Source organism: Didymosphaeria variabile, assembly GCF_027946475.1.
Source record: "Didymosphaeria variabile strain IMI 356815 chromosome Unknown scaffold_4, whole genome shotgun sequence".
NCBI lineage: Eukaryota > Fungi > Ascomycota > Dothideomycetes > Pleosporales > Didymosphaeriaceae > Didymosphaeria > Didymosphaeria variabile.
In genome coordinates, this window is record NW_026611623.1 from 285,142 (window position 1) to 301,844 (window position 16,703).

The following is a 16,703-nucleotide window of genomic DNA, read 5'->3' on the forward strand; positions in this document are numbered from 1 at the left end:
CTAGAAGCTATCCTGTGGGGGCCGCACTGGCTAGCATATATACCAGGCCTCAGCAGATCCTCTCAGTCGGCTCACGCCAGGGAACGCCCAAGATCTCAAAGATCCTTCTCTCTTCTTTGCCCTCAAGCAGTGTTCCTTCATTCAACTTCTCCCTATTCTTTCCTCTAATAACGTCCTTGTACAAGCCTCTTTGGTTGAGGCGCATCCCTTTCTTACTTGCCAGCAGCCTGATGCTTCGGTTGAAGATGTCATTGCCTGTGAAGTAGAGGAGCGCCGCGCCCATCTCTTCCTCTGGGACTAGAAGTAGATCCAATCGACGCCATGTGGCCGATGATGGAAGGCAAGAGACGCCATGCCATTTAGTCCCGTCATCGGTACTAGAGGAAGAAGCAGCGAGCTTGACCTTGAGAAAGCCATCCTTAAGCAATCGAGGTACGAGTTTATGGAAGACCACATCCCGCAATGCCGATACTCTTGCACCGGGTTTGGTCATGATGATGTCGATGTCGCCCGAATCTTTTGCCCCACGACGGTATGAGCCCATCACGGTGGTCTCAAACCCAGGATCAATCTTTCGCAAAGCGTCCCTCACGTATTCACCATGTGCCTCGACCTCAGCTCGAGGTATACGAGTCGCAAAGTCATGATAGTGTTCGATCCCGATCCTTTGAGAATCTGTAAGCTTCGCGTTGGCGATCAAGTCGTCGAGGGTGCGATGCCCAGCTTGAATCCACTTGTTGGCTTGTACCAGTCCCGCTCCGTAGACTCCCAAGAACAGACGGAGGACTTTGTCAGTCGGATCATCGCGGGTGCTGTCTAATCTTCGCAACCGATCCGTCAACACGATCTCCTCGATTTTGTCAGCGAGGCGAGACCCGACGAAAGGGAGCGCGGCAGCTTCCTTAGCTGTCGAAATTTTGACCGTCTGTTTACGCAGTGTAGTGACAGCCTTTCTGTATGCGAGTGTGCGCCACTGATCCTGCATTTGGTCGTAGTACTTGCCCATTTGTTCCAGAATTTCGATCGTTCGAGCATTGGGATTAAAACTCGCCGAAGATGCTCCCATTGGGTTCATGCACTGGAACGTATTTTGGTTGACCCCGTTCTTCCTTTTGGTGGGTGCGACCGCGGTTCTTTGACTCCTCGTGCGCATCGAAGTAGGTTGTGGTTCCTCTTCATCTGTATCACGACCAGAGTCTGTTCCCGCCGAAGAAGTGGGCCGCGAATCGCCGTCTTCCTCGTCATCGAGCGGCAGATGCGCTACAGCTCTTGTAGCATTTATGACCTTTGAGAGCTCATCATTGTACTCTTTAGGCGGCTTTGCAGCTTCAAAAGTGGACTCTGGTGGTCGAACAAAACTGTCTCTTACGATATCTCCACTAGAAATTGGTGGTTCTTCTATGTGGGGCTCTGTGGGAGTGGCTTCGGTGGTCACCGAATCAGTCTTTTGAGATGAATTTGCTGCTTGCTCTCTCCTTGAAGGTTTTATCTTCAGTGAGCCTTGTGAGTCTGGAGGCGCTGGTGTTGAAGTCACACTCGGACGTGGCGCCCCTTTGACAAGGAACCTGCTACTTGTGGGGTCAAGCGGTATGCCGGACTGTATGCATTGGGGTATATACGGATCAAATTTCACCACGACGACCTTGCGCTTAGGCTTCTTTAGCACAGACCGAATAAAGAAATCTCGCACTTACCGGCAAACCGGCTCTGTTAAGGTGACGTAGAAGTTGAGGGTATGTTTGTTTGTCATCGTCGAAGATGACATGCGTTACGTCGTCTCTCCAGCTTTTCACCCAAGCTGCACCTAGCTGGATGATCTTGTGTATTCGAAGGCGCCGTGTCATACTGATGTCATTGTTTGGGAACAAGTAGACTAACTTCTCCCTCAACAGTTGTTTGTGCACAGGTTCGACAACAATGTTGGTGGCAGCTTTTGCGTTTGCATTCTTGAGCTCGCGAGGGATTTCGCCCATGCGCTTGTAGAATGGCGTTCGATCTTGTGCTGCAAGGTCTGACATAGAAGCCGTTTTCTTCAGAAATCTTTGAGGCGCGCGATCCCCTTGCTCAAGTTTCGCGACTGGAAAGCTCTTCGTGACAGTATTCGGAGCAGTTGAAGATCGCAGCAAGCTAGGGTCGTGCTTACGTACTGCCGCACGCTGCTGTGCTGTATGGGTTTCAAACTCTTGCTGCCGCTCCCGTGGCGTAGGGCCCAAGAAGCTACTTCCACGGCGCACAGGCGGTGGCGGGGGCATGGCCTTGAAGTCAGCGAATAGCTGCTCTGCTGCTACGAGTCCCGAATCGGGAAATCCTTCCTCATCATCGGAGAGATCCAGAAGGTTTTGCTGCATGAAGTAAGTCACCTTCTCTTGCAATTCTTTGTCAGCCATAGTGCGGATATTCAGGAGGACGTAATGGTGGGATATCCATGCAAAGGCCGAGGAAATGTTGTTAGCTATATATGCATTGAGTGATGCCTCGCAGGAATCAGCCAGTAATAGCTGTTGGTGTTGCACGAAGGCAGCAGCGCGTCGATGGCGCGAACAAATCCATGAATGACGCGTGAGCACGTGAACGTCGAGTGGTGCTTAGATAAGCTGCAGATTTCACCAACGGAATCTGGCAGGTAGCCAACCCACACCGACTTTCGAACCACTTGCCAGCTGGATTGGCCTGTGTATCACCAACACTAGTGCACTGCCACTGCTGCGCTTCCATTGAATTTCATTTCCACTCGACGTCGTGCATGTTTTCTCAGCCCAAACAGCCCAAACTTTACTTTCCGACGGCGCCACAGCGTGGGGCTGGGGCGGTTAGTCTCAGCTGCGCGGCTACGGAATCGACCAAGTCTCGCGCGATCGCACCATTCTGTGGGACGAGCAACTCGCGGTTCGCCATAATCGGGAGAAAGAGAACACTGATGAAGCGCAGAAATCTCACCCTTCAGTTACCAATGTCGAAGGCGCCGAGAACATGTGTCCAGGTCCGAGGTAGTCATTGCGGACTGCAGTCGAGCCGGCCCGATTGCCGCACTTGTCTACTCTTGCAGCACGCTATTGAAGCAGCAAAACTGCAGGGGATAGGTCCAGATTGACTTAGCTCCCGCCAGATTCGGACGATCTGGAGCTATACAAACCACGAGATCCAAGCCGACGCTGCCAGGGCACCAATTACGAACGGCCGCAATGGAGCGCCTGCGCCTCACCTAGCCTTTGGAGTGCACCAACATCGTGGTTTCATCACCGTACTTAGTTCTATATGATCCCGAGTCGCGCTGTACTTTGTCACTCTATAGCACCATCTTCGAAGCCACTCATTATGTCTTGGAGGTGACCTTTGCCCTATACAATACTTTCTACAGTCTCTCGCTTCTGTTTATTGTTTAATATAAGATACCCCCCCTGTTTGTTACGTTCGCTTCGCTTTTTGCGCCATGGTATCGAAGCTCCGGCCGCTCGTGGCTGCCTTGTGGCCTGTTGCTCTACTCATTCGACCTACATATTCTGCTGGATATGTGACTGCAGATTCGACCACGCCACAGCAAAATAACCAGAACTGTACTTGCTATGTCGTTGAATCAGGTGCCGACTCGCAAACCCCTCAGTACTTCCAATACTATCGCTTCTTCGACTTTCGGAACCTCGCGGATAAGTCAGAAGAGTATGTGAAGGCACCGGCCGTTGTCGACGATTGGGACGACGCCCCGAACCTAGATGTAGGGCAGTCGAGCATCCTCAATAGTGACGCTTGGAACAAAGACTGGAACATACAGAATTGGAGCAAGAACGCTAGCGATGACTTCGCTGTCCGGATGGTCAATTCACCAGCAAACGTATACTTGCAGCAGAATAACGACACCAACGATGCGTTCACCTACCTCACGCTCCGCACGACTCGTGGAGACGGATTCCAAAGCGCGTCAGAGATTGAGAATCTTCAGAAGAACGTGATGCACGTGTCGATGCGCATGTCAGCAAGAGTAGTGGGAGACAAAGGAGCTGTCGCCGGCTTCTTCACCTTCTATGACGATAACAATGAATCGGACATTGAGATCTTGACGGACGATCCTACAGATGTAATCCGGTATACCAACCAACCGTCGGTGGACACAAACGGCGACGAGGTCGCTGCGGCATCTCAAGAGAAAACCAAGCTGCCCGCCTGGGACGAGTGGCAGACACACCGTATCGACTGGCTCGACAAGGACAGTTACTGGTATCTGAACGATAATCAAGTCGCTGCCAGCTCGTACTCAGTGCCGCGAAAGTCGAGTTACCTTGTAATCAACATGTGGTCGGATGGCGGAACCTGGTCTGGCAACATGACCGAGAATGGCTCTGCGGAATTCCAGATACAGTGGATTGAGATGACGTTCAACACGAGCGGGAAAGTAGAGGGTGACACGTCCCCTGACCCAAACAGTAAAAGAGCGGCTGAGCTCCTTGACAAGAGGGAGGAGAATTGCAAGGTGGTTTGCAAGATTGATGGTGTGGAGCAAAAAGGTACTCCTGAGATAGTCAGCAGCAGCATGGCGGCGCACGTGTCACTATCAGGGGTTGCGGTTGCACTCATTGGGCTTACGTCGTTGTGGGTGGGCCTGTAGAATACCGTTCCTAGAGCTTCGATTGGCACAACCCGTTGGTGTAGTACATACGCATGTTCATTATACCCTGTGAGCTGCCAAATACAGCGATGAACTCCTTTAATGCGCCAGTAGTCTACAAACGTAGTTTGTGCTGAAGGACTAGCCAGAGGAGCAATAGCAGATCAATCGAGCAATGCTTGTTCATGCAAGTCTACTCAGGATCTATAATACACGAGCGGGCGGCTCGATGCCGCGCTCCTTTAAGACCTCTCTGGAATGTGTTTATTCGAGCGCACCCTGGCGATTGGACACAGACCATTGTAGCACCATCATAACCTTGAAGGCGCGTCTTTGTTTGCGGCGCTTGGAACTTTCCGTCAGCACGGCACGCCATCAACAACAATAGGAACGAAGTCGTGCCACCACGATGCGCGTTCTCGTTTTACCAATGCGGCACGAAAATGCCCCAACGCTCAATCCAGTCCACCAGGCCTCGGTGTTAGGTGGCGTTTATGTCTTGCCGCATCGAGCTACAAAGGGTGCCCCGCGTCGGCGTTGGCCCTGGACTTAAGCTCCAGGCACCGCCCACTTAAACCTCACTCGACCCCTCCACGATACTATCTATCCTGCAGCTGCTACTGCACCACTTCTCAAAATGACTGCTACCATTGACTCGGAGACGCTCAAGCAATATCTCGCTGATAATCCTCCCACCGTAGTCAATCTTGCCATCAAACCCCACTTTGAAGCTCTGAGTGATAAAGAGAAGCTCTACGCTCACCACCTTTCACTGTAAGCTAGGAGCCATGGATCTTCTTGCTGGATTATACGCTAAAATGATGGCAGGGCATGCTTTGCAGGCTCCCGCATCGTTCTCCGCCAGGTCTCCCCCGAATCCGAACCCATCTACGACTTCATCGTCGCATTGCACAAGCATGTCAACGGCGACTATGCCAAGGCCGCGAAAGATGCTGGCATCTCACAAGAAGATGTGGATTCATACCTCAACTATGCTGCTCAGTTCTTGGGCAACATGGGCAACTACAAGTCGTTCGGCGACTCAAAGTTCGTACCACGAATCGAAGCAAGCAAGCTGAAGGCGCTCGCCGGTGTGTCCTCGACAACGCAGAAGCTATACGAACAATTCGAGAACGCGATATACGCCGGAAACGATATTTCGAAACTCCACCTTGGATATCCGAGTGCGGGCCACGTGTCCACGTACTACCCAGACAGCCCTGACATTACAAAGGAGGAGATATCGGGCGTGAGCGACTTTTTGGAAGGCAAGCGCCTGCTACCAGAGAACACGAGAATCCGCAAGACGAAAGAGGGCTTCGAGGTCTTGATCGCAAGCGCCCAGAAGGGCCCATCTGCAGCGGATAGGGATCTCAAGGAGAGTGAATGGACACTTCCTGACGGCAAAAAAGTCAAGTTGGTGTTTGGTGACCACGCTAAGGAGATGGAGACCATTGCGCATCACATCGCCGAGGCGAAGAAGTATGCTGCGAATGAAACGGAGGTCAGAATGACGGAGGAATACGCAAAGAGCTTCACCACCGGCTCATTAGAGGCTTACAAGGAGTCTCAGCGGCAATGGATCAAAGACAAGGGCCCAGCGGTTGAGAGCGACATTGGCTTTGTCGAAACCTACCGCGACCCGCACGGCATTCGAGGAGAGTGGGAAGGTTTCGTCGCGACAGTCAACAAGGAGCGCACAGCGGCATTCAGCAAGCTAGTGAGCGCTGCACCCAAGCTGATTCCTTTGCTACCATGGAAAGCGGAGTTTGAGAAGGACACTTTCCTGAGCCCCGACTTCACCTCGCTTGAAGTCCTCACATTTGCTGGCAGTGGGTACGTACTAGCAATCCCTTCGTGTCCAATAATGCACTGCTAACAACGCGCAGTATCCCCGCAGGTATCAACATTCCGAACTACGACGACATTCGCCAGAATATTGGCTTTAAGAATGTGTCGTTAGGCAACGTTCTCTCGGCCAAAGCTCCAAACGAAAAAGTCCCATTCATCAAAGAAAAGGATGTCGAGGTGTATCAAAAATACCGGGATCCAGCTTTCGAAGTACAAGTCGGACTCCACGAGCTTCTCGGGCATGGCTGCGGCAAGCTCCTCCAAGAGACTGCACCTGGCGAATACAATTTCGACATCAAGAACCCACCCGTCTCTCCCATCTCCGGCAAGCCTATCACAACCTACTACAAGCCCGGCCAAACCTGGGGCTCCGTCTTCGGTCCCATTGCCGCTTCCTACGAAGAGTGCCGCGCCGAGTGCGTCGCCATGGCGCTCAGCTGCGACTTCTCCATCCTCCAACTCTTCGGCTTCGGCGACGGCAAGGAAGACATCGGCGGCGAGCCCGGCGACGTGCTCTACGCAGCGTACCTCCAGATGGCGCGCGCGGGCATCGCCTCCCTCGAATTCTGGGACCCCAAGTCCCGCAAATGGGGCCAGGCGCACAGCCAAGCGCGCTTCACCATTCTCCGCACGTTTCTCAACGCGGGCGTCGAGTTCTGCGAGCTCGAGTGGAAGAAGGATGACTTGTCTGATCTCACGATCCGCTTGGATCGTAACCGCATCCTGGACCTTGGGCGCCAGGCTGTGGAGGAGTACCTGCAGAAGCTGCACATTTATAAGAGCACCGCGGACTACGAGGCAGGGAAGAAGATGTACGAGGAGCTGTCGAATGTGGAGCCCTTCTACGAGAATAAGGTTCGCCCCGCGGTGCTCAAGCAGAGACAACCTAGGAAGGTGTTTGTGCAGGCGAACACTGTGGTTGAGGGGGAGAAGGCGGTTCTCAAGGAGTATGAGCCGAGTGCATCGGGTATGATTCAGAGTTATGTGGAGAGGGCGTACTTGTAAAGAATTGACGAGGATTGACGAGAGTACATTGAGGTGTATTGAGCAGCATGTCCGGGTAGGCGATTTTGCTTCTACATAGACGCATGGTAGCGTAGCGGTGATGATGACGATGAGATACGAATCATGATGGCTGGATTGGCTTGCTTCGGAAGGTGCATGTACTAGAGTACCATCGAGTCCAAAATGCGTCCATCTGATTACGAACGATCATATATCCTGCATTACGTTTCCCATTGCATGCTGGCAGCGAGTAGTCGGCGTCAGCGAGACTTTGCACACACGAAATAAGAAAAGATGATGCCATCCTCGTAGCTTCTGAAGATCTCACTGAACCACGAGCACCGGACATCTCACATTATCAACATCACTTCGGTAAAGAGCACATGAAGATGGAGACGTAAAGATGAACCATGCTCTTGCATGATAAACGATTGGAAATGTCTATCCGATCTATAAACGCCTGCAAATGCCTTGCTTTTGGTATAACAAATGGTATGGTATGGTATGGTCTGAACCAGGGGGCCGTGGGCAGCCCCTCCACCCATAAAGGAGAACCTGACCTCCTATTACATCCTCCGCCCCACGAACGCCGTGTGCTGCATCGCCATGCAATCTCTTGATCGCAGGCTACATGGATAAGGTACCGGGCAAATACTCGCCGTTCGTACAGTTCTTGCTCAGTAAAGGGAAGCCATCTTCCAGATGTCGTTGAGCTTCGCCCCAAGACGCTTCTTCTCGAGCGTAAGGTCGATGACCTGCTGCCTGAGGGTCGCAATCTCCTCTTCCTGCATGCGCTTGGTGATGTCCTCCCTCGTTCGCGAGTTTTCGCGCGTGTGCGTGCCGGTGATCGAGCCGGAGGACCCGGCAAGAGAGATCTTGTCGTCCTCTGGAAGATCGACGTACTTCTCGAGCGTCTTGCGGGCACCTCGTCGGTCGAGCGTGCGCATGGCCATGGTGATTTCGCGGACGAAGCGGCCGTCGTAGCGGAGGTCGTCGCCGAAGAGGGTCTGCACGCCGAGCAGGGCGTTGGGGGAAGCACCACCCTCGCGGGCGAGGGCTTGCAGTTCCTTTGCCATGGGGTCGTCGATCTTGTAGGTCTTGCCGTTCTCGTCGATACCGGTGAGGTAGCGGAACCAAGCGGCGACACAGAGTGTGAGGCGGCCAATGGGGCCACGAGACTCGATCTGCTCGGCGATGGAGGGGATGATGAACTGAGGCATCTTGCCGGATCCGCCGAGGCAGATACGGGCGACCTCATCCTTGAGGGTGGGGTTCGAGAAACGCGAGTGGAGCGTCTGGATGTATTCGTCGACGTCGACACCGGGAATCGAGGGAAGAAGGGGCTTGACCTCTTCATACCACAGGTCGTTGAGGTATTGTGAGAAGAGCGGGTCGGCGATGACTTCATGGACGTAGGTGAATCCTGCGAGGGAGGCGAGGTATCCCCTAATCGATCGTTAGCAGCCATTCCCGAATATCACCATGTGAAAAGCTTACATAGCAACGTGACCACCGTTCAGCAATCTCAGCTTCATCAACTCAAACTGCTCTACGTCTCTCACGGTCGGTACAACCTGCACGCCGACATTCTCAAATTCCGGTCGTCCGTCACTGAAGTTGTCCTCGAGCACCCATTGCATGAAAGGCTCAGTAACGACAGGCCAGGCATCTTCGATGCCAAACTGCTGCTTCAGGCCCTGCTTGTCTTCGTCGACTGTTCGTGGTGTAATTCTGTCCACCATGCTGTTGGGGAACGCTCCGTTCTCGGAGAGCCAGGCGGCCATGTTCGGGTCTTTGAGACGTGCGAACGCGAGAAGCATGTTACGGCTGATAGATCCGTTCTTCTGCATGTTGTCGCAGGACATGACAGTGAAGGGCTTCAAGCCGGCCTTGTAACGCCGTGCAAGGGCCTCAGTGAGGTATCCGTAGGTTGTGCGGGGAGGTCCATCGCCTGTGAGATCGAACTGGATGTTCGCGTTCGAGACGTCCAGCTCGTGTGTGTTCTCGTTGTAGTAGTATCCGGATTCGGTAATAGTCAAAGATACGATGTGCGTATCCTTATCAGCCATCTTCGCGATAACGGCCTCCTCGTTGCCGGGTGCGAAAATGTAGTCGGAAATCGAACCAATGACGTGTGCGGAGCTTCCTCGAGCAGAGCGCTCAATAACAGTGTAGAGGTGGTCCTGTGGTCCCAATGCATCCCTCATGGAGGCATCGAAAGGTGTAAGTCCAACACCGCAGATTGACCAGTCATTGGCTTGGAATTTGGATAGGAGGCGGTCGACATAGACAGCAAGATGTGCGCGGTGGAAACCACCAACACCAACATGGACGATACCATGCTTCAATTTTGTGCGGTCGTAATTAGGTGTTGTGTCGGCCTGCGAGAATTGGGGGAGGTTGGCATTGCTGAGCCTCAGCGGAGCCTCTGTGATGTGCGGCATTTTTCGGCGAAACGATGAAAAGCAAGAGCACAGGGTATCAAAAATGAAAAGGGAGACTGAGGAGGAGAATGGGAGCAGAGATCAGAGCCGGACAGCCACAGCAGGCCGCCGCCTTTTGAGGGGCAGTACAGTGGAGCATGAGCACGGCCCAGGGACGATTAGGGTGGATCTTTCTCGGCTTCAGAAATTTCCAAGGGTCCAGATTATTGTGGGCTTGGAGCTGATCTTTTGACGGCCACTAGTCAGATAGTGCGGTCGCGAAACCTCTGCCAAGGATCGTGGACTTCCGCAAGTGGAGCGGAGAAAGCCCAAAGGTGTCCGCACTGGAGCCGAGCCGCTGCTATTGTGGGGTTCGACACTCTGTTGCAAGAAAGAGCCACTTTGCCATGGTGTTTGTATGCCATTGTCGTGCTCGCGGCCGCTAGAAGGTGACCGTTTCAGGCCGCTTTCGTGCGACCGGGGAAGCTCGCCTACGACAGCTTCTGGAGTCTCGAACGGGGAAGCGGCAGGTGGGCAGTCTGTCTAGCTGATGAAGGGAGTTGGACTCCCCATTGTGCCATAGTCTTGCTTGGAAATAGCCCAACCTTCGCGGTCATTATCCTCCGTAGGCCGAAGCAAAGACTCATGGAATGTATCGTATCGAGGGGCAATGAGGCAACGTCTTTGGTACACTGTCCGCCTCATCCCTGATTCCGACCATCGGTCGTCGGTGTGCTTGCGTATACTGTAGATATGTAAGCTGTTCCGGCGGTCAGAAATTTCGGATGTTCAGAATTGTGTCAACGCTAAGAGATAAGCGTGAATATGTCTCCGCGGTTATCGCTCCTCTGTAGGAATGGCGAAAGCTCCCTCTAGACCCAATCAACTTAGGGAGATTCTCATCGTGACCAGCAACTCATCTCATGTGAAAATCGAAATGTTGCAGGTGACTTGTCCAGCCGTTTAGGAACGCTCTTTGGGGAAAATTGCGAAGCTTAATTCCGCCGCGCACGTGCGGTGGGTCTCGGCCAGCACCCGGAGCCTCCTAGAGCCTCCACTAGCGAAGCTCGCCTGGAGAAGCCGGCCCTCCACGTTGTGGGCATCCCACGATCCTTGGCACTAGAGTTCCAATAGTTCGGGTGGCTGTGGCAGTGCGATAGTCTGGCCGACGTTCTGATGGCATGCTCGCCCTGTGACTCGCATGGATATGAATAGACTGGCTCGCAATTGTGCATGCGGAGAGCCGCAAAAGGGGGTCCCTAGCGCCCCTCTACAACGGCATTCTTTCCACCTTGCGTCCATGGGCGAATACCTTCATGTCCATCGTGCTTGCATAACAAAACAACAACAGCTTTCTCCTGACATCGATCGACAGCGTACCCGATGTCGGAAAGAGCACTCGATGCTTGGCTCGCACGAAGATGGGCTTTCAGGAGAAGAATGTGCTAGACGATCAAGCGGCCCAAAGCCGAGTGAAATCCGTCCCTTGATGGCGGTCTCGACGGACGGTGCTGGCCAGAAGAAACTCGCTGTCAGTCTCTATGCTTGCCACAGAGCTTACCTCCTGTTGCAAAGTTCGCTCCTTCCTATTTTTGATCTCGATCTACTCTTATCTATGCTATGCGGTATCACTCACAAACAGCATCAAATTCCTCCGCACTCCCCACGCTAACCGTCCCATCCCCCACCTTACATCGAGCTCTCGCAAACGCTGCCCACGCTCCTTGCATCCGCCTACTCAATCATCTCTACTTCTCTGTACTCTGTCCACTTATTCCGCCCGTCCAAGACATGATCGGGATCTCTGCATCTTGATACGCTCCTGACCACGGCAGCGGATTCAGATTCGGGAACATGCCATAGTACTGCGCCTGCAGAGTGCCCGAATAATGCCATGCTTTCTGCGTCATCGCCACAGGCATGTAAACTACTTACCGGTATACACCCATTCGACTGCTGCCCTCTGATCCAGCAAGCCGACGTTGTGATCTCATCCGTCCAGCGCGGCTGCGGCAGGGACTACGAAGATGCTGAGGTGGCTCTGCATGTGGAATTCCAGCAAAACACCGAACACTGTGTGAGGCGATAGAGCCATAGATCGAGCAGGATGATGTTCCAATGTAGAGGTCATTTATGCGGTAGCTGCAGAGTGCCACAGAAATTGCGAGATTCTCATAATGGGTCACTTCGTATCTTTCCCGACGACTGATGTTTAAATCCAACATTCTGTACACGAAAAGTCCAAGGTGAAAGAAACCGACGAACCAACGCTGCCACGCTCGCAGCCGCTATCGATAAGCCCGTCTCTGGTCTCCCACCACCCCGCGCCACCTGCGCCACACCAGCCGCGGCTCGCCGCCTCCAAAAAGTTTACTCAGTCACCCACGGCAGACATCACCAACCCTCACATACGCGCACACACCACACCGGCCGCCGCCTCCTCTGCACCCGTCAAAACCGCCTTTCCCGAAAAAATAACTTCATCACCGCCGCTCGCAAACCCCACCCACCACGATGTCCGGCTACCAACCGCAAACCTCGCAAACCGCAGACTCCTCCGCCATCGACATCCACTCGCGCGCCGTGTCGTACACGTGCGGCGACTGCGACGGCGACGTGCAGCTCAAGCGCGGCGAGCCCATCCGGTGCCGCAACTGCGGCCATCGCGTGCTGTATAAGAAGCGGACGAACCGGTGAGTCTGGGAACATTGGAGTGACCCGCGCGGATGCTAACGTGTGCAGGATGGTGCAGTTTGAGGCGCGCTGAGCCGAGGGAAAAGAAAGTGGGAGATGTGAGGAAAGCGTTAGCACAAGGTGTGAATGCGGCATGAGCGACGGTGAAGAGCAGCACTGGTGGAGCGGAAGAGAGAACGAGTGGCGTTTGACCGGGGCACAGGACTGCGGACCTGTGGCGTGCGCTTGGAGTTTCTCGGTGTATGGGGACTCGCGGATCATATCGTACAGCATGCACGGTTTTCCGCCCGGCAGCATACTTGAGCATTAGCACGGATGCTTTCATCATTTCACTGATAAGTCTATATCTCTCTGCAGCCAAAGTCTATTCGGTTTCGTATCGTAGACGCGCAACGTGTACGTCTAGAAGAATTGCTGTAGCTTGCTCCTATCCGTCTTCAATGCTGTTTTCCCCGATAATCCATATATGCCAGTAGTCTCTTATAACGCGCCAAGGAGCTGACAACGACATCCTCAGAAGAGAGGGGGGCCAAACATAATCACGGATACGCAACATAGAGATGATAATAGGCCTGCATCTTGAAAAGGCACTCCATAGCACCAACATATGCATTTGACCTGCAAATATGACCCATGCTCTGCCAGCGTCCCAACAACGGCTCATTTAGCCCAGATGCCAACATGCATTCGTAGTAGGAGAGAACACCAACCCCAGCCGAGCGTTAGTGAAATGATAGGTAGCAGCGCCAAAAATCTTTGATTGATAGGAATCGAAGGTCAGGACCAACAAAGCTCGAACATAGCCTCATGCCGTCGTAGCCAGCAGGACTCGGGTATCTAAGTTCCTCTGTAAGCGTCGAAGCGCTTGTACGTGTACCCAATGAAGGGCAAGTTCATTTCCGCCGCCGCGTCGTCGCCCGCCTGGGCCGTCTGCGCGCGCAGCGCAGCACTGGTGTCGTTCTGGTCGATCTCGTCAATGGGGAAGTACTGTGTGTCAACGTTGGATTGCAGCTTCGGCTCGAATGGCGCACGAATGCGGCGCAACCCGTCCCATTGAACACCGCGGAAGAAGGGATGTTGCTTGATTTCGCTGGCCCCACCAATGCGGCCCAGACGATGTTCGGCATCGCAAATTAAGCTAGACGAGCATTAGCCTGACTCGTTTACGAGCGGATTAACACATCATGTACTCACCGCTTTACAAAATCCTCGGCCTCTGCTCCGAGCTGCTGGTCCGGAGGGAAGTGCAGATTCCGCGGCCAGTCGACGATCTTGCGGTATGTGTCATGTGGCTCTTCAGCGCAGAACGGAGGCCACCCGATAAGACACTCAAACATGATAGTGCCAACGGACCACCAGTCACAGCCGTAGTCGTAACCTTGTCCACTGAAGATCTCGGGTGCAATGTAGTCGGGGGTACCCACAGTGGAGTACGCCAGCTGGCGACGGGACTTTCTCCAGGTGTTGATTTGCGCGCGGTTGCTGACAGTTAGCTGAATCTGGTCCAGGTTCATTGAATTTCGGTTTTCCCTGTTCGACTTGTGGGCGCCACCAGCTAGTAGCTTCTTGTAGTAACCGGCCTCGTGCTCCTTGTGAAAGCCAGTCGAAAGACCAAAGTCGGTAAGTTTGATGTGGCCGCCACGATCCAAGAGGATGTTGTCAGGCTTGATGTCACTGCTCGATATTAGCAGCCGAACATAGTGGAAACAAAGGCGTTGCCTACCGATGGATGAATCCAAGCTTGTGGACAGCCTCTATGGCGAGAGTGATTTCGGCCATATAGAAACGTGTGATATCTTCAGTGAAGATTTCATACTTGATCAGCATGGTCATCAAATCACCTCCGGGCAAGAACTCCATAAGCATGTAAAGGAAGGTGTGGTCTTGGAAGGTCGTGTGCAGTTTCACCACCCAAGGGCTGTCCGACTCGGCGAGAATGTCACGCTCGGAGCGGACGTGAGCGAGCTGGTCCTTCTTGAACTGCTCAAAGTTAGTACATGCACATATGAATAAGAGCGGGGAGGCAAACGGACCATCTCAGCCTTGACAAGCGACTTGAGGGCATAGATCTTGCCATCGTTCCTCCTCTGCACAAGCTTGACCTCTCCAAAAGCACCCTTTCCGATGATCTTGAGTGTCGAGAAGTTCTCCGGTCGCTCCTTGGTACGCAGGAAACGGAGGTATTCTGCCTCTTGCCGTCGCATGGATTGCTCCTTCTGGGCTTTGCGGTTGTCGGATATGGAGGGCTCCTTCATGATAGATTCCAGTTCCAAAGCACTGCTCCTTTGTTAGCCATGTACTAGGATGTATCCTCTTTAGCTTGACATACCGCTGGTTGCGGTCCCGCGCCCGTTGCACGCTGTCTTTGAAAAAGGTGCTAACGAGGTTGATGGAAACCTTGGCCTGACGTAACACATTATCTGAGTACTTCTCCGGGGTCTTTGGCGGGGGTTCCTCGTCGTTCAGAGAAGGCTGTCGGGGATGATGACCATATCCTCCTCCATACTGGAAGCCCCTGTTGTCAGCAGTCCGGGGCCGCTGCTGGCTCGGCGAAGGCTGGCGGCCGCCGTACGGACTCCCAGATCGACCACTGCCACCGAGATGCTGCTGCTGGAACTGCTGGGCAAGGCCGTTGGCAGCTTCGTTGAATCGACCAGCATTGGGGGCCTGCAAGTTCCCTTGTTGTCCCTGATACTGGGCCTGCTGGTAGGGGTTCATGAAGTAGCCATTGCCCCCACTGTAACCATTGCCCTGCTGTGCACCCCACACCTCCTGTTGGCCGGCCTGGTTCGGGTAGACGGGCTGTGGAAAGGTGGAGGGCGTCGTGGGGTACTGCTGCTGCTGTCGGTCACCTCCGCCGAAGCCAAAAGCAAGATTGAGGCGGTTGCCCTGCTGTTGCTGCTGCTGGTTGTTCATGGCGGGCTGCAATCGGCGTGGGAGGACCGGGGGATGGCGTCCTCAAAAGGGCGTGGCGTGTCTGGCGGCCGTGGTGGGATGGATGGTGCGTGCGAAGGATGTGGCCGCAATTCGAGGGGCGTGGATGCGGGCAGGAACAGGCAGGTCGCAGCTGCCCAAGTCGAAGCGAATGACGCCGTCTACAGTCTCGCCGGGCACGGGTAGGTAGTGCACGAACGAGCAGCAGAGTCAAGTGAAGAGAAAAGGAGCACACGGGAAGGGAGTCAGTCGCAAGAGAGCTTGAAGTCAGGGATGCGGCCAGACGAGGGCGCCGTCCAACGCGGTTTAGCGCACGCTTAGTGCAGAGACATGCAGTGTGGTGGAGCTCTCACCACACGCAGCCTGAGATGCTGAGGCTGTGTGTGCTGAGCGAGGACAGATGCCTTCACATGGCGTCCTGCATGCTCTCTGTGTGACGCCCTGCACGCCTGCGTTACGCTGCGGCGCCGTGTGCCCTCCTCCCCGCTCCAGCACGGCACACACCGAGACCGACCAACGCTCCGGACCGTTACCGCTCTATCGATAGCGATGCTCCGATGCTCAATCAATCATCCCCACGCTCGGCCCAAGCATGCACTGCGTCGCCTTGACCAAGCCCTGGAGAAATCCTGTGCATCCCGCCACGTGCGACTTCGTCTGTTATTACCAACTTGAGCAGCACACAGCACCACCGTGTTCTATTGTTGCCCAGCTGCCCTACACAGGCACGCGAGCGGCGTGGCAAGCACAACAGTATAAACTTCCGCAGCGTCGGGCAGCATCTCGCTACCTAACGCGCTGACTGCATTACACCGACCTCTACCTCAGCGTCCGCAAGCATGCGTCTGTATGACTCCCGTCTATTGATTCGATAGCCCACATCGTGTCGTCCTCTCGGCTATCCTCCCTTGTAACCCTTCACAACGCTACCTACATCGCCCCATGGTACAGAACGCGAACTGGCTCAGACTACGCCTGTCAAACCGCATCCCTGGCGTCTGGCTCCGTCTTGCTTGCTTACATCACACTGCATGCACTTCACAAAATATTTGAACATCAAAATGTCTTTGCACGCGGCAATGCTTCGATTGGTCTCTTCTCAACTGCTCCAAGTCTTCTTCCACCAATGACGAGCATCCAACATCCAACCATGGAATCATTATATACAACAATAACGCGCTGTCCGCTCGGTAATC

At 54.0% G+C, this 16,703-nt stretch overlaps 6 protein-coding genes across 6 annotated transcripts; 3 read left to right on the forward strand and 3 right to left on the reverse strand.

Annotated features, from left to right (window-relative positions):
- Window positions 1-49: 49 nt before the first annotated feature.
- On the reverse strand, window positions 50-2,387 carry N0V89_004984 (uncharacterized protein; the record flags this gene model as incomplete). The annotated part of the gene is made up of 3 exons (XM_056213764.1): window positions 50-1,597; window positions 1,695-1,798; window positions 1,847-2,387. The coding sequence occupies 3 exons, from the start codon at window positions 2,385-2,387 to the stop codon at window positions 50-52; spliced, it is 2,193 nt and encodes a 730-aa protein (XP_056071031.1).
- Window positions 2,388-3,430: 1,043 nt separating this feature from the next.
- Window positions 3,431-4,600, forward strand: N0V89_004985 (uncharacterized protein; the record flags this gene model as incomplete). Its single annotated transcript, XM_056213765.1, has 1 exon — window positions 3,431-4,600. The coding sequence occupies one exon, from the start codon at window positions 3,431-3,433 to the stop codon at window positions 4,598-4,600; it is 1,170 nt and encodes a 389-aa protein (XP_056071032.1).
- Window positions 4,601-5,237: 637 nt separating this feature from the next.
- On the forward strand, window positions 5,238-7,456 carry N0V89_004986 (uncharacterized protein; the record flags this gene model as incomplete). The annotated part of the gene is made up of 3 exons (XM_056213766.1): window positions 5,238-5,374; window positions 5,429-6,436; window positions 6,490-7,456. The coding sequence occupies 3 exons, from the start codon at window positions 5,238-5,240 to the stop codon at window positions 7,454-7,456; spliced, it is 2,112 nt and encodes a 703-aa protein (XP_056071033.1).
- A 677-nt stretch (window positions 7,457-8,133) lies between these two features.
- Window positions 8,134-9,900, reverse strand: N0V89_004987 (uncharacterized protein; the record flags this gene model as incomplete). Its single annotated transcript, XM_056213767.1, has 2 exons — window positions 8,134-8,902; window positions 8,954-9,900. 2 exons carry the CDS (start codon window positions 9,898-9,900, stop codon window positions 8,134-8,136), a joined length of 1,716 nt encoding a protein of 571 aa, XP_056071034.1.
- A 2,493-nt stretch (window positions 9,901-12,393) lies between these two features.
- On the forward strand, window positions 12,394-12,646 carry RPC10_1 (DNA-directed RNA polymerase core subunit rpc10; the record flags this gene model as incomplete). The annotated part of the gene is made up of 2 exons (XM_056213768.1): window positions 12,394-12,572; window positions 12,622-12,646. The coding sequence occupies 2 exons, from the start codon at window positions 12,394-12,396 to the stop codon at window positions 12,644-12,646; spliced, it is 204 nt and encodes a 67-aa protein (XP_056071035.1).
- Window positions 12,647-13,410: 764 nt separating this feature from the next.
- CBK1 (Serine/threonine-protein kinase) lies at window positions 13,411-15,489 on the reverse strand (the record flags this gene model as incomplete). Its single annotated transcript, XM_056213769.1, has 5 exons — window positions 13,411-13,711; window positions 13,768-14,247; window positions 14,297-14,553; window positions 14,607-14,850; window positions 14,903-15,489. 5 exons carry the CDS (start codon window positions 15,487-15,489, stop codon window positions 13,411-13,413), a joined length of 1,869 nt encoding a protein of 622 aa, XP_056071036.1.
- Window positions 15,490-16,703: the final 1,214 nt, after the last annotated feature.